The sequence below is a fragment of the Rhinatrema bivittatum genome, chromosome 4, assembly GCF_901001135.1.
Source record: "Rhinatrema bivittatum chromosome 4, aRhiBiv1.1, whole genome shotgun sequence".
Classification (NCBI taxonomy): Eukaryota; Metazoa; Chordata; class Amphibia; order Gymnophiona; family Rhinatrematidae; genus Rhinatrema; species Rhinatrema bivittatum.
Window position 1 is genome coordinate 168,163,401 of NC_042618.1, and position 24,266 is coordinate 168,187,666.

At 48.1% G+C, this 24,266-nt stretch overlaps 1 protein-coding gene across 2 annotated transcripts in view; it reads left to right on the forward strand.

Annotated features, from left to right (window-relative positions):
- The window catches only part of CARD14 (caspase recruitment domain family member 14), a 55,812-nt gene that overhangs the window by 5,224 nt on the left and 26,322 nt on the right, over positions 1–24,266 (forward strand). The window contains exons 1-13 of one of the 2 annotated variants that reach the window (XM_029599181.1): positions 9,167–9,729; positions 11,206–11,347; positions 11,779–11,983; positions 16,354–16,491; positions 16,805–17,130; positions 17,566–17,739; positions 17,971–18,099; positions 18,599–18,724; positions 19,095–19,235; positions 20,444–20,575; positions 20,776–20,882; positions 22,836–22,930; positions 23,763–23,835. In XM_029599181.1, the coding sequence (XP_029455041.1) occupies positions 11,788–11,983; positions 16,354–16,491; positions 16,805–17,130; positions 17,566–17,739; positions 17,971–18,099; positions 18,599–18,724; positions 19,095–19,235; positions 20,444–20,575; positions 20,776–20,882; positions 22,836–22,930; positions 23,763–23,835 (1,637 nt within the window). In that variant the 5' untranslated portion in view covers positions 9,167–9,729; positions 11,206–11,347; positions 11,779–11,787. Of the gene's footprint in view, positions 1–9,166; positions 9,730–11,205; positions 11,348–11,778; positions 11,984–16,353; positions 16,492–16,804; positions 17,131–17,565; positions 17,740–17,970; positions 18,100–18,598; positions 18,725–19,094; positions 19,236–20,443; positions 20,576–20,775; positions 20,883–22,835; positions 22,931–23,762; positions 23,836–24,266 lie in introns of those variants that run through there. The other variant, XM_029599182.1, reaches the window with a different exon arrangement.

A 24,266-nucleotide genomic window follows, 5' to 3' on the forward strand; every position in this document is an offset into this window, starting at 1 on the left:
AGCCAGAAAACATGAAGTAAGGGCGGCCTACAACGTCTTTGAGATGGCGTCAAAGGTCTCAGCAGCAGGCATTAGTGCCAAATGCTGGACCTGTCTGAAAACCTCTGACCTTCGCCCAGAGGTTCCCCTGTACAGGAGAAAACCTGTTCGGGACAAAATCCGGGACGCAGTGGCCCAACTCAGGGATCACCATGAGTCCCTACATCAGTTGTCTACTACCACCTCTGACCCCTCTTCGGCGACCCACAGGTTGCCACATAGGAATTCCAGAAAGCAATTTTACAGGCAACGGAGATACTATCCTCCAGCCTCCCATGCTCGTTCAGCTCGGGTTGCCCAAAGAGGCTACCCTCACCAACCACAAGCGCCTAGAGCTCAGCCAGCCCCTCAACCTAGCCCTGCAGCTGACTTTTGACTGGCACAGAGAGAGCAGTAGCCTAACCCCTGTGCCTGCAACGTCCGATCCACCGGTGGGAGGCTGACTGTGCCTATTCGCAAACAACTGGTTCCCAATCACCATCGACCGATGGGTGTTGTCCATTGTAGCATGGGGTTACCGCCTGAACCTTCTCGATGTTCCCCCAGACTCCCCACCCTCTCCAGCATGGATCCTAGTGGAACACACAACGACCCTCGAGCTAGAACTCTCGGCCCAGTTATGGTCCAGATTTCTAGCTCTAGAATCGGTTCCCTGGGTTCAGCGTGGCCGGGGGTTCTACTCCCAGTATTTTCACATTCCAAAGAAAACAGGTGGCCTCCGTCCCATCTTCGACCTCTGGGCCTTAAACAAGTTCCTCCGGAGAGAGTGATTCAAAATGGTTTCCTTAGGTACCTTACTTCTGCTTTTGCACCAAGGGGACTAGCTCTGCTCTCTCAACCTACAAGACGCCTACCCACACATTGCCATCTTTCCACCTCATCGGAAATATCTGCGCTTTGTAGCAGGCCAGCGGCACTTCCAGTACAGGATTCTCCCCTTTGGGCTAGCCTCCGCACCCTGGGTCTTCACAAAGTGCCTGGCTGTGGTGGGAGCACATCTGCGCCAGAACAGGGTGTATGTGTTCCCATATCTGGACGATTGACTTTCAAGATTTCTTCAAGGGAAGGAGCTCTTCAACCCCTGTACAGGACGATGAGACTCCTCCAATCGCTGGGATTCCTCATAAACTACCCGAAATCCCAGCTGTCTTCATCCCAGCGACTGAACTTCATCAGGGCGGATCTGGACACTGTGGTAGCCAAGGCGTTCCTTACCAGTGAACACAAAGCCACCCTGGCTGGGCTAGCCAGGTACATCCGACGCTGGCAGATGGCCTCCGGCCGCCTGCTCCTGAAGTTGCTGGGTCACATGGTCTCATCGGTACACCTCACCCCAATGGCCCACCTAGCCATGAGGGTCACGCAGTGGACTTTGTGGTCTCAGTGGCACCAAGCCTCTCAAGAACTCTCTGCACTGGTCCGGATAACTGAACCACTCTAGCTCTCCCTTGCCTGGTGGGTGCAGGAATCCAACCTGAGCAAAGGGATTCCTTTTCAGCCCCCAACTGATCAGGTGATCTTGACCATGGATGCCTCCAACCTAGGCTGGAGGGCCCATGTCAACGGCCTCCACATGCAAGGTGTGTGGTCGAAAGCTGAGGCGAGATGCCAGATAAACTTCCTGGAACTCCTTGCGATGCGGTATGCACTCTACGCATTCCAAGACTGCCTCTCCAACAGGGTTGTCTTGATCCAGATGGCAACCAAGTGGTCATGTGGTACATGAACAAACGGGGGCATAGGTTCTTATCTCCTCTGCCAAGAGGCAGCACAGATTTGGGCCCGGGCCCTGTCACGTTCCATGCTCCTGCATGCAATCTACCTGGCAGGGACCGAGAATGTAGTGGCAGACTGCCTCAGTCAGACATTCTACCCCCACGTGTGGTTCCTAAACCCCAATGTAGCGGACAAGATCTTTCACTGGTGGGGTCAGCCAGACATGGATCTCTTTGCATCCTTGCAGAACCACTAGGTGGACCGTTTCTGCTCCCTGCACAAGGAAGGGAAGGGACCAGCGGTGGATGCCTTCGCCCACTCCTAGACTCCTAGAGTGCGGATCTCCTGTATGCATACCCTCTGATCCCGCTCATAGCCAAGACTCGAAGCTACAACAGGACCAGGGCTCCATGATCTTCATAGCCCCGCATTGGCCATGACAGGTCTGGTTTCCAATCCTCCAGTCCAGGAGCCCATCTGCCTGGGCACCTTGCCAACCTCATCACACAGGATCAGGGCAGGCTATGCCACCCAAACCTCCAGTCATTGGCCCTCACGACCTGGATGTTGAAAGGGTAGTGCTGCAGTCCCTCAACCTTTCAGACAATGTCTCGCAAGTCCTGGTAGCTTCGCGTAAGCCTTCCATGCGGAAGTCCTACCAAGCAAAGTGGAAGAGGTTTTCATCTTGGTGTGAGGATCAGGGTCTTGACCCTTTCACTTGCCCAACGCCTAAGCTTTTGGACTACCCCTGGCGCCTCTCAGAGTCTGAGCTACAGACTACCTCAATCTGGGTACATCTGAGTACTATCAGTGCTTACCACTGAGGAGTGGGTGACACTCTGATCTTGGTGCAGCCCTTAATGGGGTGCTTCATGGGAGGCTTACTTCAACTAAAGCCTCCACTACGTCCTCCTGTTGTGGCCTGAGACCTCAACATAGTGCTGGCGTGGCTCATGTGGCCCCCGTTCGAGCCCCTGCGCTCCTGCAAGTTGAAACAACTCACCTGAAAGGTCATCTTCCTAGTGGCAGTTACTTCTGCTCACAGAATCAGTGAGCTACAGGCCTTAGTGACCTATCCGCCTTACACGAGGTTCTTCCACGACAGGGTAGTGCTGCGCACATACCCTAAGTTCCTGGCTAAGGTGGTGACTGACTTTCACCTAAATCAGTCCATCGTGTTGCCCACCGTTTTCCCGAGGCCACACTCTCATCCAGGTGAGCAGGCTCTGCCCACTTTGGATTGCAAGCGTGCACTTGCCTTTTATTTAGAACGCACCGCAGCCCACAGGCAGTCCACCCTACTCTTTGACTTCTTTGACAAAATAGACTTGGAGTTGCAGTGGGCAAGCAGACCCTGTCTAATTGGTTGGCTGTCTGTATCACTTTCTGTTATCAGCAAGCGGGCCTTCCGCTCGAGGACAGAGTGAAAATGCTGTCAGTAAGGGCCATGGCAACGTCAGTAGCACACTTCCAGGCAGTCCATATTGCCGAAATCTGTAAGGCTGCGACATAGAGTTTCCTCCCCACCTTCGCAGGCCATTACTGTCTGGACAAGGATGGTCAACAGGACAGCATCTTTGACCAGTCTGTCCTCTGCAAACTATTCCCAGTGTGAGAACCCAACTCTCCCTACCTAGGGCCCAGTATGAGGTTCAGGCTGCCCCCGTTCTTGCTAATAGCACCCTGTTGTTGTGCTTTTTGCACGTTATTGGGTGTCTGTTGGCCCAGGGTGTTCCGGGAGCAGCCTGCAGCTTGCTATTCACCCATCTGTGAGGGCTACCATCCTGCTTGTCCTGGGAGAAAGCAGAGGTGCTTACCTGTAACAGGTGTTCTCCCAGGACAGCAGGATGTTAGTCCTCAGGAAACCCACCCACCATCCCGTGGAGTTGAGTTTGCCTACGTTTTGTTATTTTATTTTTTTGCTCATATTTTCTGCTTTGACATGAGACTGAAGGGGGGACCCCGTGTGGCTACGGGGTTAGTGCTATGCTGGGCATGCTAGGTGTGCCAGTCAAAGTTTATAGAAATTTGTCAAAAGTATTCCGTGCCAGGCTCCATCTGATGATGTCACCCATCTGTGAGGACTAACATCCTGCTGTCCTGGGAGAACACCTGTTACAGGTAAGCAACTATTCTGATTCACAGGATTTGTCCAATTCTTTTGCATACATTAAAATTAAAGTTTTGGGTAGAAGGGTAACTTGTGTATGTCTCCACTGGCATCCCTTTCTAATAATCCAATCCATTTCTGTCCATATCTAAATATGTATAACCTGGAGAAGAGGAGGAGTAAGGGAGATATGATACAGACCCTGAAAGGTGTCAACGATGCACAAACATCAAACCTTTTCCATTGGAAAGGAAATTTTACAACTATGGATCAAAATATGAAATTCCAGGGGGGGGATGACTGAGAACCCAACATCAGGAAATATTTCTTCAAGGAGAGGGTGGTGGAGGCCTGGAATGCCCTCCTGCAAGGTGGTGAGCACGAGAAAGTAAACAAATTTAAGAGTGCATGATATAAACATTGCAGATCCCTAAAGGCTTTAGGTTGGTATTGAAGAAAAGGGGTAACCTATGTGGGCATTAGGTGTGGCATTTCTGCATGGGTGGTAACCTGCACAGAGCAGCAGTTACCACCCTTAACAAAATGCATGGGGTAACCTGCCACAGCAGTTGCTACTTTTAACAGAAACACAAGAGGGTAACCTGCTTGGCATGGCAGTTGCTACCATAAGCCACTTGCTGGCAGACTGGATGGACCATTTGGTCTTTATCTGCTGTCATTGCTATGTATGCTATGCTGTGTTAGTTACTCTCTCTTTAGATTCTCGGACCTGGATGGGGAAGGCTTTGCCTTATTTGGGGCAGATTTGGAAGGATGCTGTTTTTAAATCTTTTGAATCGTTGCAGGAAGATTATGGCATCACCTTACATATATGAAATATTTGTATTTCCAATTACATAGACATGTATCACCAGATAACATTGTGGAGTAAGAATAGGCTGGCAAAATTACTCCATAGCTTAGAAGTTTATTTCTCAGATTTACTGATATATTCAAGACATGACTTGCAGTACTACTGCAGATGGCCAGGTGGAAAGACGACCTTTCCTTGCCTTTTGATGAAACTGATGAGCTTGCTATATGGTGTTTTATTTTTTTCAAAAGCTTTCCTTTTGTAATAAACATAGAGAGTTAATGCATAAGCTATTGCATTGAACTTACTGTTTTCCCTTCTAGTTTGCTAAATTTAGTTCAATCAGCCCACTTTGTTGGCGTGGATGTGAGAGAGCAGTTTCCTATCTCCATATGTGGTGGGACTGTGCCAAGGTGTCATCCTTTTAATTTTTATTCTGCTTTTTGGCCCTCACAAGTGGATTACATTCAGGTACTGTAGTTGTTTCCCTGTTCCCTAAAGTTTGTACCTGAGGCAACCGAGGGTAAAGTGACTTGCCTGAGGTTACAAGGAGCATCAGTGGGCTTGGAGCCCTGGTTTGCAGGCTTCTGTTCTAACCACTGAGCTAAAGGAGCAGTCTGAGAGGGGGCACCTGGATTGGAACCGGGCGTCTCGTCATTTGCAATCAAATGCTCCACCACTGAACCATATCCCCCGCCTTTGGGTTGTGATTCATGGTATTATACAAAATACAACTGGACTTTCTCCGATTATATCTGTGCAGTTCTGTTTATTGGGTAAAGGGGAGAGAGGCGCATGTGGCACCTATTGAATGCGGCACGGCTGACAGTAGCCTACTATTGGAAATTGGCTCCTCAGACGGAGCATTGATGGGCTAGAGTAGCAGAGACCATGGTATGGAGAAAATCATGTGCCTGCTTAGAGACAGATCTGACAGGTTCCCCCCACCGAATCATAGCTTTCTGGACATGGCATGGGATTTGGCATGGCATGGGATTTGTAACTGTGCTATTGCATACTATTGCATACTATTTGTGTGTTGTTTCCTGCTTGTTATTCTGTGTTTTGAAATAAAAAAACAAACCATAAAGTATTTTAAAATAAAACTAAACTTGGAGGAGAGGAGTGTGGTAAGGAGAGGCGATGAGACAGAATTGGAGACAAGGGTGTGGTAGGGAAGAGAGGAAAGAAACTGAGAGAATGAGACTAGAGGGAGGGCTAGACTGGAGGGAAAGGAGAGATGAGAGGAAAAAGGAGGACTGGAAGAGGAAGCAGAATCAGTGAGATGAAAAGAGGCACAATTGGGAAGAGAAAGGGGAGGGGAAGAGAAGAAGGGAAGCAGGAGAGCATAAAAAGTGAAAACAGAAAAGGGAGAAAGGGATAGAAAAAGTAAGAGAAAGACAAAGATTGAAATATTAATTTTATTGTTTTTAAAAAAGCATTTAAAACTTGAAAGATTTTTAAATAAAGACTTGCTTGTGGTCATTCATGTACAACATATGCAAATATGACATCGAATTTTTAAAAAATGGTGTTTGCAGAACCTGCCCTTGAGCTGCCAGGAGAAGGAGGCTCTTGATGATTAATTGGGAATGAGGGTGCAAAGCCCAGCAGCAGTTAAAAGCTGGGACACGTTTGCAGGCATTAAAGAAGAGGAGAGAGAAGGCAGAAGCAGGGGATAGAAATGTCATCCTTCAACGGTAGCAGGCCCTTCTCCAGCAATGGGGATCAGTTTTTAGCCACCGAACCTTCAGAGGATAGACAAATATGTATTTTATAAAGTGCCTTTGATTGTTTCCAACGCCTTTCCCCCGAGCAAAATGGCAGTACTTTTGAAGCAGTTGCACAGAGGAACGGTCGAGTAATGGAGCTCACACATGCAGCAAAACTAATAAAGGAAGAATGTGTGGTATTACTTCAAACTGTTCAATGACGTCAAACAAAATGTATGCATTCAGAATAGTCATTCATTCAGGATGCTTATCAAATAATTGCAGTCAAAAGTTGAAGTTCTTTGGAAGCATAGGTGCAGCCATCTCTTAGGCGCAGGCCCTGGCAGTGCACCTCTGGTGCCCAGGCTGCATGAACATTTCCAAAGGGGTAAAAGGAGGAAGTTCAAACATATTGCTGTTATTATCAACAGGCAAACTGAGGCACAGGTCATAGTCAGTGGCAGGATGTCGCCTGGCTTTTTGCAGTGCCACCCTACCATCTAGTTCAGAGATTCTCAACCAGTGTGTCGCCAAGCACCGGCAGGTGTGTGGCGGCTCCCGGTGTCCCACTGCCCCACTTGTGCTTCTCTTCTTCCCAGGGGCGGGGCCAAAGAGCGGAGAGATGTGCCAGGCCGGCGGGGCTGAAGACTGGAGAAACCCTGCGCGCTGCCGGAGGCCAGGCCAGCGGTGGTTGGAGAGATGTTGCACGCTGCCGGAGGCCAGGCCAGTGGCGGCTGATAAGTGGAGGCCAGGCTTATTGGGCCAAGCAATGAGAAGAGGCTCCATGTGAGCTTGTGTGTGTATGAGTAGCAGCATTGTGTGTGTGTGTGATAGAATGGGTGGCTGGGTGCGTGAGTGGCAGCTATGTGTGTGTATGTGGTAGAATGGGTGCCTGGGTGCGTGAGTGGCAGCTATGTGTGTGTGTGTGATAGAATGGGTGGCTGAGTGCGTGAGTGGCAGCTTTGTGTGTGTGTGATAGAATGGGTGGCTGGGTGCGTGAGTGGCAGCTATGTGTGTGTGTGTGATAGAATGGGTGGCTGGGTGCGTGAGTGGCAGCTATGTGTGTGATAGAATGGGTGGCTGGGTGCGTGAGTGGCAGCTATGTGTGTGTGTGTGATAGAATGGGTGGCTGGGTGCGTGAGTGGCAGCTTTGTGTGTGTGTGGTAGAATGGGTGCCTGGGTGCGTGAGTGGCAGCTTTGTGTGTGTGTGGTAGAATGGGTGGCTGGGTGCGTGAGTGGCAGCTTTGTGTGTGTGTGGTAGAATGGGTGGCTGGGTGTGTGAGTGGCAGCATTGTGTGTGTGTGTGGTAGAGTGGGTGCCTGGGTGCGTGAGTGGCAGCTTTGTGTGTGTGTGATAGAATGGATGCGTGAGTAGCAGCATTGTGTGTGTGTGGTAGAATGGGTGCCTGGGTGTGTGAGTGGCAGTTTTGTGGGTTGTGGTAGAATGGGAGAAAGAGCATTTGTGTGTGATTGAGAACTTGTATGTAAGTGAGAGAGCATGTGTGTGATTGAGAGAGAGACTGGTCAGAGGTGATGTGTTTCTGTGAGAAGGGAGACTGGTCAGGAAGATGACTGATGTGTGTGTGTGTGTGAAAGACAGAGACTGGTCAGGGAGGTGACTGGTGTGTGTGTGAAAGACAGAGACTGGTCAGGGAGGTGACGTGAGTGTGAGAGAGACAGAGACTGGTCAGCGAGGTGACTGGTGTGTGTGTGAGAGGAAGAGAGACAGACTGGTCAGGGAGGTAACTGGTATGTGTGTGTGAGACAGAGACTGGTCAAGGAGGTGACTGGTGTGTGTGTGAGGAAGAGATACTAGTTAGAGAGGTTACTGGTCTGTGTGAGACAGAGACTGTGTGTGAGTGACTGGTTGTGGGCGCTAAGGAAGAGGACTGTGAGGACAGAACTTCAGCAGCCACTGCTGCTTCTGGTGAGTGCTGTTGGCCTGCAAGGGAAAGGAGTAGGAGAGTTGCTAGAGAGTGTAAATAAAGTGGCTTTTTAAGTTTATTTTTCTTGATTGACTGCCATTTTAATTATTGGGTATTAGGTGATGTGTCTGCTGTTTTGAAATATTTTATTGATATTTGGACAATTTTTAATAATTTTTATGAGTTTTTAATTGTTGGATGTTATTCTGTTCAGCTGTTTTGTAACACTTATTAGTATAGTTTTACAATTATTTCTGTGTGGGGATCTATAGTAGCTTGGCTTGCTGTTTCCTAATAAGAGGTGTATTAGTGTTTAGGGCCTGGTTAAATATTTGTAGTGTTGCCTTTTCATAGATAGGGTTGTTACTGTTTGAGTGTGTTCCATAATACAGGTGTAACTTTGTGTGCATTATTATGTTAGGTGCTATATTTCTCTTTCCATTTCTCCAGGTTTGCACTGCATGCAGAATGGCTATTTTGGTTTTCCATTCCAGTTTCTGTCTCCATATTTATAATTTGTGGTCTTTCTGTACTTGGTGAAGGTCAGTTCTGTGTGTGACCGAGGTGAGGTATTTTACTAGCATGTAGGCATTTCTATCAATCTTATTTGTTGTGTTTTCTCAATAGAACATGCATTAACGGTAAATTACTGTCTTTTCATAAGGAGGGCTATTGTGCCTGCCAGTAAAGGGAGTTTATTTTGCTTTTACTGGGATGTCATCAGAATCAGAATATCCTTTTTTGTATGGTGAGTTGTACTGGTAATGCCCTAGGTTCTGCTCTGCACCCTTTGTTGGGGGTCGAGGGGGATGCAGAATGTATATTTACATTTAGCCCCTTGACGGTCACATGTTCAGTGTGTCACGCAAGTGAGAACCATCTGTCAGGTGTGTACGGGCCGAAAAAAGGTTGAGAACCGCTGATCTAGTTGATGTATAACAGCCAGAATTGGCACAATAAATCCTTGAGATATAAATAGCCGTCCTTCTTCTCCGAATTCCTAACCTTAAACCCTCCTCACCTCTTAACCCAGCTGGCTAATATTTAATAAAGAGGATGGGAGGGCGCAGAGCTGGGTTCTTTTCTGGATACTTCCTTTTCTAAAGCTCTCTCTCTCTCTTCCTCCTCCCACCCCTCTCCCCTTTTAGGGGCAGACGCCCCTGAGCCTGGCACTAACCTCTCTGATCCGACCGAGGGCTCAGACGCACCCCCCCCCCCCCCCCAGGCTGCCCGCGTTTGTGTTTGATTTCGGTAAGCGCAGAGCCGGATGCTGCCTGGAAACCTGTGCTGTTTTGGAAACACGGTTATACAGTGGCTGGAAAAGTAACAGAGCAGACGGAACCTGCTGTTTGCGGATGACTGAAACCACTGGAAGTGCTGTTGCAGGGTTGCGAGACTTTTGATTTGTCTTTTGGTATGATCCATGTTCTTCCTTTTCTGACGGTGACTCTGGAGCTCGGTCACTCGGAGAACATCTGAGGCTCTGAGAGCCATGTTCTGGCTAATTGTATTATTCAGTGGCAGAGTTAAAATTCTGGGGAGGACAGGAGCTACCCTGAGGGGCTGCGAGGTGGAATATAGCTGGAGTCTGTACCCTTCCTCTCCTCCAGCAGTCCCACCCCCTCTCTCTTTATAATCTGCAGAGTCTTTGTCATAACAGCTATCCAGAGTCAGCAATCTCAGTTAAACAGAGGAAAGGTTTGGATTTAATTATTCGAGCCTTACAAATTCAGGAAGTCCCTGCCCCAGAGGACTTACCATCGAACCGGCTGATGCAATAAGATAGGCCGGGCGCCGCGCACAATTAAACCCTCAGCTGTGCGTGCATATTTTTTTGTACATAAACTTTACTGACAATGCAGCAAGGAGATTTGCGCACAAAAAAAAATGTGCATTTGTGTTGCACGCCCTCGCATGGAAATTCCATGCTAATGATGGCATTAGCTATTACCCTTCAATGCAGAGAGGTGCCCTAGCTTACCTCCTGGTTTCTCAGCACTGGAAATGTAACTCCTAGTCTGAGGTGGAGTAAAGTTTCCAGGACTAAGGTTAGTCTAGGGATGGAAGCTGGAGTTTCTGTGCAGGACCTGTAGTCAGTGTTTTGTTCACAAAAAGCACGTTTTCCATGCATAAAATAAAATGTATGTGCACAAAACAATACTTTTTGCACTGAAAACATTTTTGTGTTCATAATTCATATTTTAGATGCAGAAAACATGGCTTATGAGTAGAAATCGTGTTTTTCCATGTTTAAAATATGATTTACCTGCAGAAAGTATTTTTCGTGTTTTAACACTCAGCTTTCGGGCTCAGCCCCTAAGTTTGTAGCTGAGGCAATGGGGGTTCACGAGACTGGGCCAAGGTGTGTCGGTGACAAAGGCAAAATTTGCTTTCTCACATTTCAGCCCACTGCTTTAGCCACTAGGATACTCCTGGTTCTGGGTGAGGGGTAAAAACAGGGATGAGTGATTACAGCAAAGAAGACTTTAGCTACCAGATGGAGACATTTAAAAGTATGACAGACAGGACTTAAAGCAGGAATGGACCCAGTTAATTTGGTGCTGAAAATCCCTGGATGTGCTCAGGCTGCAGGTCTGTCCTAGGTCTGGAAGTCTTTAGGGACCCAGTTAAAAAGCAACAAGAGAGCAAAGTCTTCAGCAAGCCTCCCTAGAGCAGGTGAATGTTTCCAATCGGGTTTCGTTTCTAAGCAAGAATGCAAGCTGGAGGTGTCCTGAGGGGACAGATGGCCTCTCTGAAGTCCTTTTCACAGCTCCACGTTCACACGTCAGACTCCGCGCTGACTGATTGGGTTTATTTACGGGGCTTTCCAAAGGCCGCAGCCACGTCTTCTGTTTCTCCTACTAACTGGACTTTGTGTGTTTTCCTACAGATGAGGAGCAGTCAATCAGTAGCCAGCCGCGGGCTCTGTGCAACTATGCCAAAGCTGAGCCCGCGGGCTCCGGCGCGTGTCTGCTGACGTCCGCTCCCAGTTCCCCTCCTCGCTGTGGCATTCCCCCACCGGCAGTGATTAGGTAAAGGAGACTCCGAGAAGGGCTGAGACTGCCATGCCAGTTCCAATTGTTTATTAAATGATGGGCAAAGGTCTCTCCCGCCTCTTACAAAAGAAGAATCAGCTGCTAAAATGCGTTTCTGCCCCCCCCCCCCCCCCCCCCCCCCCCCCATCCATCCTCCGGCTCTCAGGCCTGTCCTCCTGTTCACCTTCCCTGCCCTCGTCGCCTTCCGTTCTTAACCCTTTAATCCTCAGCCTGTTGCATTTCACCTGTCTCTCCCCAGCACCCACTTTCATGGCCTCTCTCATTCAGTGGATTTTGGAAGGAAAAAAAAAAATCTTTCTTGAATAAAGCCCTTTGTCTCCATTGCTTTCTCTAATCTTTCCCATTCTTCTCTTCCTTGCTTTCCTTTTTACATCTGACCCTCTCCATCTCACTTCCTCCCTCTTTAGGAGTCCGCCATGGACAGCGATGGCCACACAGACATGGAAGAGGAGGAGCTCTGGGAAATGATTGACAGGCATCGGTGCAAGATAGTGCACAGTCTGGCTCCCAGCCACCTGACCCCTTACCTGCGCCAGGCCAAGGTGCTGGACCAGCTGGACGAGGAGGAGATTCTGCACAGCCCCCGCTTCACCAACACCGCCATGCGCACAGGTCAGAGTGGGGAAAGCACTGAAACTTTAGAACAGGAGCCCAGGCCATGGCAGGGGCCGGTTTGAGTGAGGGGGAAACAAGCACAGACCTGCCTGGGGCTCCAGCATCACCAGGGGGCCTCCTTGGAGAAGCTGGGTGATGTCATTGCAGAGCTCCAGGACGCCCGGCACTGGCCGGGCCCGCTGTTTTTAGTTTCTGCCCTGGACCGTGAGGTGCAGCGTTCAGGGTTAGCGCTAACGTTTTTTGCTGCCCTGTGCAAACGATTACTATGCTGCCTCCCCCATCCCCTGGCCTTCTGTTTAACACAGAACCTTTGTGGTTTTCCCAATAACCAACACACATTAGAAACTATCAGTCTCATACTCTGTTCCAGGCCCCCTTTCCCCACTAAAAAAAAAAAAAAAAAAAAAGCCCTGCTCTATCCGGCGAGCCAAACTTTCAAAACTGACACATCCCCTGAACCTAGGGTTGCAAACTCTTCCATGGAGCAGGACTGGACAATTTGGGAGGGGGGGGGGGGAGGGGATGAGCGCGGGGGGCCGCAGCCAGCCCCCTCCCCCCTTTTCCCTTTTAAATCGAGCATAGACTTTTTCCTAGGCAGATTCTTCCTGCCTGTCTTTGGGGCTCGGTTTGACCCTCCTCCTCCTCTGCGACTCACAGGAGGGCAGCGTGAGGTAGAAACAAGTGCGGCACAGCTGTGGGAGAGGCAGAGGAGGAGGAGAGTCAAACCGAGTCCCGAAAACAGGCGGGTGATTGGAGCGCTGCCGGGCTGCCACCACTGATTGGGCCCCTGGTCTTGCCTGCCAGGCCAGGCAGGCAAAACCTGAACCCACCTTACCCCATTCACAGGTCCAAAACACCTAGATTGTGCAGGAGTGATCTCCAGGTGCTCCTGTTCCACGTAATGATGGCACCGGCTGGGCCCTGTACCTGGCATCATTTTGATGTACAGAAAAACATGCACTGCTGTGGTACTACCCAGAGAGCCCTGCAAAAAAAAAAAAAAAGACACTTGGGACCTATATGATATTAGCTTTATTGTAACATGTATTAGGTGATATTGGGTTTATTGAAGCGCGTGTTCGGTGGCCCTTGGACAATCTTGAGCTAACTGAATGACAATAACAATTGTAACCCCAATTCAGGTTATAGGCTGAATTTTAATGGGTCATAACAATTCCCTAGGCTGAGTCCCATTGTCACTTTCACCAGTTTTTTGCCCCGGGGTGTGGTTTCTTGATCTCTGGGGGGAAGGCTGGCCTTCGAGGCCCAGGGCATACAAATGGATTCGTTTCCCTCTGTGTATTAATACCACCTCTCCCAATTATGGTGCCGCAGGGAACAGACAAGAAACTGATGTGGGTGTTCCAAAATTAAAGTCTACTGTGATCTCTTCAACTACGATGGTCCACTTAGTTTAAATACACTGTCCAAAATACATCTGTGGTCCTACTGGGTTCCTTTTCTCATATGTTTCCTCTTCCATCTCTGTGTCTGTGTCCCTGGTAGGGGGTCCTGAGATACGGCTTACCTTCCAGGGAGTGGAGGGATAAATGTCCCAGGTGGGTAGGGAATCCTAGGTGTGAATGAGATCTCCTTTCCTCCAAAATAAATCTTGTAGCTGAGGTCCAATGAGAGTCCAAGTCTTCAAAATCCCTGCCCTGTGTTTCAAGAGTAAAAGCACCAGTGGGGTCTCTTGAAAGGTCTTGCTGTTCTCTCTCTCTTGCTCAGCTGTCTGACTGCTCCTGTGGACTTTTTGGGGGAAAGGTCTTTTGCTGGGAAAACAGGGTTTTTTTTTTCTTAATCAGCTTCGGGGTGAGAAAGGTGGTACGGAAACTTCCCTACCAGACTTAGGGGAAAAATAATCAAAGTCCAAAAATGTCTCCCTCCAAGGTCACAACTCACTGCTGCTCCTTCTCTGACGATGAGAGGAACTCAACATATCTTCTCACCTCTGGCCTCCAGATGCGATACATGTCCCTCTCCATATCGGGGTTTCACCCAGGGTTACAACCAAAAACTCCCAAATTTCTAGAAATAGTCTCTTCACTAAACAGGAGGCAGACCCTCACAGGCCAGAGTGCTCTGCAACAAAATCCTTTTCCCAAACGCAAGATTAGGCCAGGAGGCCAAACTTAAACCCAGGAATAGGAGATAGCTCCTCACTCCTAAAACTCCAACTCAAAATGACCACACATTATGCTCTCCTAACCCCTCCTTGTGCCTCAGGGGAGGTGCTGTTTTCAATGGTACTCACCTCTCCTACTTCCTAGTTCCAAGGCTGGGAACTAGGGTCATCTAGTGGAGACCTAGGTGTGCACCCTGCCTTAACTTCCCCTCTTATGGTTCTCCCTTCAATTACACACATCAGGAAACGTCACTGGCAACACAGTGCTAACTGTCACAGTGAAAGAGGGATTGTACAAGCATTCCTGCAAGTTATTGTGCCTTGGTGGTATCATCTTAATCATGCCTCAATAGCCTTCCTTCCAATGACCAGTAATCAAAAAATACACGTGGCCACAGCACCTGTCTTCGTAAAAGTGTCACTTAGACTGAGGTTATTAGCTTTCTCCTAACCAATGTGAAACTTCTCACTACCCTAGAGTATTTCTAATAATATTAATACCAATGTTAATGCTAATAATAATGATACATTATTGCTAAGAATTCTAGTGCTATTACTAAGAACATAAGAACATGCCATACTGGTCCATCAAGCCCAGCATCCTGTTTCCAAAAGTGGCCAATCCAGGCCACAAGAACCTGGCAAGTACCCAAAAACTAAGTCTGTTCCATGTTACTGTTGCTAGTAATAGCAGTGGCTATTTTCTTAGTCAACTTAATTAATAGCAGGTAATGGACTTCTCCTCCAAGAACATATCCAAACCTTTTTGAACCCAGCTACATTAACTGCACTAACCACATCCTCTGGCAACACATTCCAGAGTTTAATTGTGCGTTGAGTGAAAAAGAATTTTCTCCGATTAGTCTTAAATGTGCCACATGCTAACTTCATGGAGTGCCCCCTAGTCTTTCTATTATCCGAAAGAGTAAATAACCGATTCACATCTACCTGTTCTAGACCTCTCATGATTTTAAACACCTCTATCATATCCCCCCTCAGCCGTCTCTTCTCCAAGCTGAAAAGTCCTAACCTCTTTAGTCTTTCCTCATAGGGGAGCTGTTCCATTTCCTTTATCATTTTGGTTGCCCTTCTCTGTACCTTCTCCATTGCAATTATATCTTTTTTGAGATGCGGCGACCAGAATTGTACACAGTATTCAAGGTGCGGTCTCACCATGGAGCGATACAGAGGCATTATGATATTTTCCGTTTTATTCACCATTCCCTTTCTAATAATTCCCAACATTCTGTTTGCTTTTTTGACTGCCGCAGCACACAACCAATGATTTCAATGTGTCATCCACTATGACACCTAGATCTCTTTCATGGGTTGTAGCACCTAATATTACTAATCTCCTTATAGTAATAGTTATTCTATCTAACAAAAGCTAGTGTCTGTCATGCTTTCATAAAAGGAGTCTAATGTCATACATTCTCTCAGACCAGTTTTTGAACTGGTTATCAAGCAACCAGGCAACCACTGCTAGCCAGCGGCACAAAGCTTCAGTTTTCTTTCTCTTCCAGTTGCTGAAGGTAGCTTCCCCTTCTTCCTCCCCCTCAAATACAAACTCACACCCAGGGCAATTGAAGCTAAAAAGGGCGGCTCAGGCCAAGAGAGAGAATTGAGGTTGGGGGAAGCTGGCCACCCATTCTGCTGAGAGAAGGGAATAAACTTCCGAAGGAGAGGATCAGAGTGGGGGGCCGGCAAAGCAGAGAGGGGGGATCGCTGGCGTGGCGAGTGGGGCAATGACTGAGGTTCGGTTGGAGGAGACACATTGAGACACCGAGAGAAGGGCATTCGTCTAGGTAGCACTGTTGTTCCAAACAGGAGCTCAGAATGCTTCTCAGTGCTAGTAATTAGTTTGATTATTCTTTAATTACAGTTCAGATACAGGGAGGTAAAGGGATGTGTTCAAAGTCACAGATTCAGTGGTTGAGCTGGAATTTCATCCAATGACTTCCCTCATCTCAACCCTGGATTCTAAGTATTTATGCATTTAAAAAAATGTATATTCTGCTGCATTCAAATTTTGCTGTCCTAAGTGGATTACATTAAAAGATCAACACTCAATATGTATTTAAAAAAAAACCCCCCACATAAAGAGAATGTACAAACAAACATAAACATAACATAAAAATAAGCTTAACATTTTTTTAAATGGATAGCCCACTCTGGGCTCTTCCATGGCTCCATGCATGCATTCACGCCAGGAACCTTGAACTGGTGCTTCTTTATTTTGAAGGATTCTTGCTGGATCGTTTGAACACCCGTGGGAAGAATGGGGCCATTGCTTTTCTGGAAAGTCTAAAACTTCACAAACCTGAAATCTACACCTTGATAACTGGCAAGGAGCCATCTTTGGACCTCACCAGCTTCAGTGGTAAGCAGTTTATTTTAGGGTAATCTGCACAGAGCGACAGTTACTACTGTCAACAGAAGGCATGGGGATAACCCACACGGAGCAGCATTTACCACCCTGGCAGCTTGCTGAGCAGACTAGATGGGCCATTTGGGTCTTTATCTGCCGTCATGTACTTTGTTACTGTGTAGATCAACCCAGGCATCTTCATTTGAGCACTGTATGGAGTAAGAAGATTTGAATGGGATTGTTTGGTATTATATAGAGAGGAATAAAAAAAAAAAAAAAGATGTTTCCTCTCCAGATACTGGATGGCTTCTGTACTCTTTTCCAGGCCTGATTGAGACGTCAAAGTTGACCGAGTGCCTGGCCAAAGCAGTGAGCAGCCTGCAGAATGAGGTGTTGCAGGAGAAGCGCCAGAAGGCGAGCCTGCTCTCCCAGTGTCGCAAGATGAAGGAGAAAATAAACCTGCTGGAGACGAAGAACATGTCTCTGAAGGATGCGGAAGAGGAGCTCCACTGCCTGAGGAGAGACTGCAGTGCTTACTACCACGAGGTGCTGAAGCTGAAAGATGAGAAATATGATCTGTCCATGCGCTACACCAGTTCCCTGCAGGAGAAGGATCTGGCCATCACCAGGTGCCAGGAGCTCCAGGAAAAGGTACCAGACCCAGCCAGGAGCAGGGAGACCACCATTCAGAAAATGCAGCCAACATGGATAAGACTTTGGGCCATCATTAAATGCTGAGGCTTGTAAAGCTCTGGAAGTGAACAGCCCGGTAATGCCAAGCAGTTGCTTTCCAAGTTATAGGCAAAGCTTTCACTTCTGCTGAGAGGCCCATGATCCTACTTCCATGACCAAGTCCTGTTTTTTGTTTAACGCTCTGACCATGTAAATTTTAGTCCTTCACTTCCTTTTCTCAAATGAAGGCACTGAAGTAGAATAAATGGCACCGGAAGTCCCGCATTACTTCCCCAAGTATTCCCGAATCTCCCTTTAGCACGATCAGTACGACTTTATGCCTGACGTTCACAAGGTTGTCCTGCCATCACTCAACCCTCTGCCTTTCTCTCTCTCTGCTTTGATCTTGGACAGATTTACAGTGTGAAGGATCAACTGCAGCGAGCTCAGATGGACTCGTTCTGTGAGCTGCAGAGGTCCATGAGGCTGAAGAGCGACCTGCTTCCTAAAGAGGACGAGCTGCTGAGACTGCAGGAGGAGAACAAGAAACTGCAGCAGTCACTGGAAGAGCAGGGAAAACACAGCACGGTAACTGCAGTCCCTCACAAGCCCAAAGTCGATCAGGCTGTGAACCTCTCCCACCACACAGACACACACACACACACACATACACCCCCCCCCCCACACACACACACACACCCCGCCATATAAGTGCCGTTTCTGTGTGCTGTGACACATCCAGTCATCCCCTAGCTGCACAGCAAACCTTGCCACAGACTGTGTCTGCATTATTTGAACCACTCTCTTTGCACTCCGCAGCCAGGCCAAGTGGTGGAAGATGCTGACACACAAAGCAAGGACCTGGCGGAAGCCGGAAAGCTGGAGCTAATGATCCGCATCAACTCTCTGCGAGGCAGGGCAGAGACAGCCGAGAAGCAAAAAAAGCAGGTTAGTGCCGATGTCTCCCCCTCTCCCGCGGTCCCCTCCCCCAACACACACATGCCCTTGCGGTTTGGGTTCTTATTAACATAAGATTATGCCGTCATGGCGTGGTTCCTGGCACAGAACAGATCTAGTAGGATGTCGGGCTCGTGCCATATTTCACCTTGCCTTGTCTTTTGGGGTTCTGCTGAACTCAGCGGATTTGATCCATATTTCCTGGGGATTACCCTAACATCAGCAAATTCACCTCTAGCTCAGAGCAGGAAGGCCCATACAATGGCCCTCCATCTGCCTCCTCTCCTCTGTTCCATGCAGGTCAGATCCAGCTGAAAGCCTGAGAAGTCCTCACTGGTGCCACAGGGTGCCAGCCTGCCATAACGCAGCTCTCTCCTGTTTTTGTTTTTGTTTTGTTTTTTTTCCCACCGGACTCGGCCACTCCTGTGCGTTCTCCGCGTCGCCTGCTCTCATTGTTTGCGTTGTTTCTCTTTCTCTTGGCCCTATCCAGTATCTGGAGGAGAAGGAAACGGTCTTGCTGGAGTATCAGAAAACAAAACTGGACTGCGAGATGTACAAAGAGAAACTCGGGGACTTCATGATCCAGGTTGCAGATCTTAAAAAGGAGAGGGACCAGGTAACCAAGAGAATCAGCATGAATGCATTTAAAGCCCCCTACAGGGACAGCAAATGCAGCGACTGTTGGGTTGCTGCAACCTTTACATGGTCTCGGCAACATTCTTTTCTTTTTCAGAATACATAATAACTAGAAAGAGGTAGAGAACAGGAGACACGGTAGACAGTAAAGATGAAAAGTCAGATGCACAGGCATGGTTCTCTCTCTAGATGGCCTGTCCTTGCACATGGAATGATGTGCAGCGAGGACAGATGTTACCTGTGCTGCAGGACTGCTGTAACCACGGCAAATCTGCACATTAGAAAGGCGTGGAAGATGAATGAGAAACTTTGAGATTCTTGCTGGGTTAAGCTGTCTTTGTTCCGCCCAGGCCTACGGAGCTCGGGACCTGGCCCAGGCGCAGATCTCCGAGAACCTGGCAGAAAAGGACTCCTTACGGCGGCAGATCCTGGAGCTGAAAGACGAGATATTTGAACTCCGGCAGGAGGTCAGGACGATGGACCCCAGGCTGGTAGGACATCCTGTTTCAGACATAAAAGCACCACACGTTTCGAAAAGTCTGAAAGTTTCTGTGTAAAGGGTCAGGAGTAGATTCTGACCCCTCCCACCCCCCCCACACATGCTGGCTTTCTTTTTCACTCCTCCCAGCTAAGGGGCTGATGCAATAAATATGCACAGAAAGCGGGCGCTGAACAGTCAGCGCCCGCTTTCTTAACGCACCACCAAGGGGAGCGCCATGCTATATTTAAATCAGGGGGTCGCGTTAGGTGCTAGGGTTGCTTGAGCGCCTCTAGCGCCTCCTTGCTAATGTGAACCTGATCGGCGTCGGCAGTCCGCTGGTTAGGAAAACCGATACCGAATTTAACGGCATCGGTTTTCCTAAACGCCTCACAGCCAGTGGGTTCAGGAAATGGACGCTTGTCATTCAAGTGTCTGTTTCCTGCACCCGACTGCCAGTGGGGGTTTTTTTTTCTATTTTTTCACTTTATTTAATTTTGGTTTTCCTCCTTCTTAATATCACAACAATATTAAGTAGGAGGCAGTACAGAAAAGCAGTTTTTTTCTGCTTTTCTGACTGGTTTAAGGAGTACTCAGCAATTCCTAGACACACTTTTTTTTTTTTTGCGTCTGGAGTGAATGCTAATAGCATCAATCACAAGCATTTGCATGTGATTAGCGCTATTAGACTCACTCTGCTTTGGACTCATGTTGAATAGGTGCTAATCCCCCTATTGCATTAGGGGATTCATTAGCGCCTATTCAACCCGCGTCCGACTGCTCGGGCCCCTAAGTGATCACATAAGTTTGACTTCGTTTCAGCTGCATGGGCCGTTTGGTCTTCTTCTGCTGTCATTTCTGTCAGCTATGCAGTAACACAAGAGACAGATCAGCACCCTCCCCCGATCCCACGGGATCTACCCCCCCCCCCCCCCCCCCCCCCCCACACACACACACACACTCATTTTCTGCTCCACGTACCTAGTTTTTAATGGCTCCTCCAACTTAATATGGGATGATGGAAAGAGCATGGGCCATGCTATGGCTACTGCAAGATTTCAAGTTACCAAGTAAATAACACCTTTTTTTTTTTAAACATCTTCTGGGTTTCCAACATGGCAACGGGTAGCTGCCTTCCAATGATTCACCCTGAGTCTCTGCAAAGAATGAGCTCCGACAAGAAATCTCTCTTATCTCCTTTTCTTTTCTGTCAATGGACAGGAACAAAGAAACCAGTTGAGCAGTCCATGCTTAAGAAGCCCAGCTCTAGGAGGCAGGCACCAGAGGCTGGTGAGGATGGATGCCATCTGCCCCAAAGAAGACATTGACTCCAGCTCCTTAAACACACAAGAGGTTAATTTCTTTCATCCTTTTTTTGTTTTTTTTCTCCCCTCATTTCATCTCCCAATTTTCTTTTTTCACAAAGCAGAAGAGAGAGTGGCTAAGATACTTTGATAGCAGTGACATTCACAACTTGCCCCTCTCTGTCTGCCTTGAGCCCTTGCTGTAGCCTGATTAATGAAATCTTCACTTGTTCTGCTCTTGTTTTGCAGTCCTGGCATGACATAAGTAACCACAGGAGTGAGCTGCAAGACAGTTTGCACTCCTGCACGGCTCTCACTCCCTGCAGAATCTCCCCGGATAATTCCATGTCCTACAGGTAAAGGATCTAGTTCCTCCCAGTTTATTTTGTTCATTACCAAAGTCAGATTTCTTTCCACTGACGAGTACATTTCAGCCCTCATTGGTCTCATCATGACCCCTGAACAATGGTCAGATCAAAAGGTGTTGAATGATCTGCTCCTTGCTGAAGTTGCAGGTCTCAGGTCTGGTGGAGTTTCCCCATTTAGCCATGTCAAACTTTGACCTGCTGGCTTGCATACAAAGGCAATTTAGGGCCTTCCAGATGATTCCATTCCTCCTCACTCCCCCCCCCCCCCCCCCCCAATCTTGATTCTCATGCTAATCCCAGCAGAGAGATCTCTCTCTTTTAGTACCTGCCACATCTCTTCATGATCAGTCACAGATATGTTAATTATCTCTGCTTTTATTAAGGAGTTTCTACTCAATTTCAGACGTGCTTTTTTAGCCATTGTGAGACTGTACACATGGTATCTAGTGTCCTCTCTTTGGCCTGCCATAACTCTTTGGCTGTCTGGCAGCACTGTTCCATCAAGGATATACAAGACATTGAGTTTAGTTGGTTTTAAGGCAGCTGGTGATAATTCGGCAACTATCCATCAGAGTTCCCATGCCAGGCAAACATACTCGGCACTGGAGAAACATAGAGCAAACACAGTGGTTCTGACTGTAGCTGGGTGCATTCCCCATTTTGAGTCTGCAAGCTCACGGATGCAGTTGTTATAGGCATCAACCTTACTTCTCAACTTTTCTGTGTCAGCCTTGAAGGAAAGCTTGTGTTCCAGGATTGCTCTGAGGTACAGTATATTGGATTTTCGCAATGATTCGGGCACACACCATTCTAGCTAATGTCTACTTCTGTATTTGTATCATGATTGTACAAATGGAAGAGTCTAACCACTGTCTTATTTAGATTTGGTCGAAGTTGATTAACAATATAGTAGTCAGCCAGCTACTGCAACTGCTCTGCTGAAGCCTCCAGCTTGTTCCACTTTGGCTAGGTTATCAGCGTACATAAAGCTGGGTGCATGTGGAAAAATTGGTTGGCTATTTGTGTGGATGTTAAAGACCTGGATGTTGAGACCTGTGGCCTTCCTGGTCTCAGGTTCTGGATGCCTTTTTCCATTTGTGCCGTTATGAACTGGCCCCTGAAGTTTTTCTTTTCTTGATGTGCTTGTCATTACGGTCTCCTTTTCTGCTGTTTGCTGGTTTGCCATTTTTCAGTGCGCGGCCAGGTTAGCTGCTACCTTGTAATGCTATTCTGCCTTCTATGGCTTGTCGTTTCGTTTCTTGATTGTGAACCAAGTTTTCTTATTATTATGGGTCATGTCTCCGTTTTCAGTTAGTTCCTGCCATACTTGCATTGTACTTTTGCCTGTTCAGCATCTCTGTAAGGGCCTCTAGACATATCTCCTGCTCCAAATTGCCTTCATTTTCAAATTCCCTGACACATTCTCCCTCCAGTTGTGGGTGGAAATCTTCAACCAACATTAATCTTTCAAAGGTTTTGTGGCATTTAGGTGAAGGAACTGAGGATTACCTGGTCTCTTTCGAGGGGTGTTCCAGGTCCACTTGCTAAATAAAATCATCCTGTTATGTTGGATAAATATTGAGCTCGACTTCTCCACTGATAATCAGCCATTACTGAGAGCACTTTCTGAGCAATTTGATGTTTTTGTGTACCTCCGGAACTGTACATCGGCAACCTGACCTACTTTCTAGACTCTTGTTACACGTAACACACCCTTTTTCTCTCCAGAGATGTAGGCAGGTGAATGCATTACTTTTGTTTTTCTCTATTCCAGATGTGCACTTCTAGTGCAGATGCTGAGCACCTACAGGGCCAGCCTTATCCCTAGTCATGCCCTGTGCAAGCGGGGCAAGGGGGGGAGGGGAAGAACGGCATCCAGTGAGGCTGTACCAGTTGCATTTAAGCACCCATCTCTTGCCTCTTCTGCTTCTTGTCCCACAGCAGCTCCCAGGAATTCCTCAGTGTTGATTTTGGCACGCAGTCCATGGAGAAGGGCGATGACACCGACTCAGAATATGAGATACTTCCCCCAAGCGGTAGGTTGACATCTTCTGGCCACGGACAGCTTCCAGCAACAGGGGAATGAGCTGGGTCAGACGTGCCAGACCTGCAGCCTAGTGCTGCTCATAGCTAGAGAGCATTGACGTAAGTAGGCAGCGGTCTGGTCCTCGCCCTGCTCTGTGTCAGCAGTGCGTGTGGCCCTCACGTCCAGCGACTGGGATATGATAGAGAGGCAGGTGTGCTCCAGGACCAGCCCAGGGCAAGCCATGCATTTCTGGAGCCTGGGTTCCATCATCCCTCAGAGCCTTCTTAAAAAGTAACCTCCAGCTTTACCAGAGAAAGATACTGCTAGGAGAGATTCCTAGGATATCCCAGCCCCCAGAGACAAGTTCTGAGAAAAAAGAGAGAGTGCTATGAGACTCCCAGCCTGAAAGAGAGTCACAGGCCTTGAAAGGGAGCGCTGTGGAAGAGATAGGGGGTGGGAAAATAAGAGAGACCCTAACCCACTTCCTCACCTCTTGTTTTGTTGTTCTGACACTCTATGGCTTACAGGTAGATGTTGCCTTTTTATTTTTTTGGCACACTTCCCCCAAACATTGTTGACCCCTGAGCTAGATCAGTGAAAGACAGCACCTGGCAATCCTTCCCTCCCTCCCACCCTGGTCTCTCACAGTATTTTGGAAGGTAGGCGTCCCAGGGCTGCTTGTTATTTCAGCAGTGCTTGAAGTGGAGACTGTGACCTTCCAGGGGGTGGGGAGACCAGCACATCTCTGGGCTCGGTTGTTATTGGAAGCTTTGCTCTAAGGGGAAGGGGTAGGGCATCTAATCACAACATCACCTTTCCTTTCCTCTTTCTGACTTCTCCAGAATATTCTGCTCCCTGTTTACCCCCACTGGACCAAGGAATCCCCCAATCGCCCATCACAGAACCTGGCTACCTGTAAGTACTTTACCTTACGTTTCACCTGCCCCGTCACAGTGTTTTTAATTTGCAAAGCTGCTGGGCCTGGGGAGGGTGCTGATGGTAAAAGGTTTACTGCAGCTTTGCTGTGTGAATGTAACCTTGTGTCATGTCCTCAGTTCTTCTGGGTGACCTTGGGAATGTGCCTTCACAAACTCCAGGATAGTTTTCTGCTGACTTGGTTGTCCGATTTGTTTGTTGCTGGATCCAGCACTTTTCTCCTGCTGCTTTTTTTTTTTTTGTCTTCCAGCTCAATCAGAGCCAACCTTTTCTGGGCTATAGGGTCCTGAACCCTTCATCTGCCACTTCCCGAGGAGTTTTGCCTTTTCATAGCCTACTCCCTCGCTCTTTCACAGCCATTGCCAGGGCAATCCTTGGTCAGGATCGACAGACCACAGCATCCTCTGTAA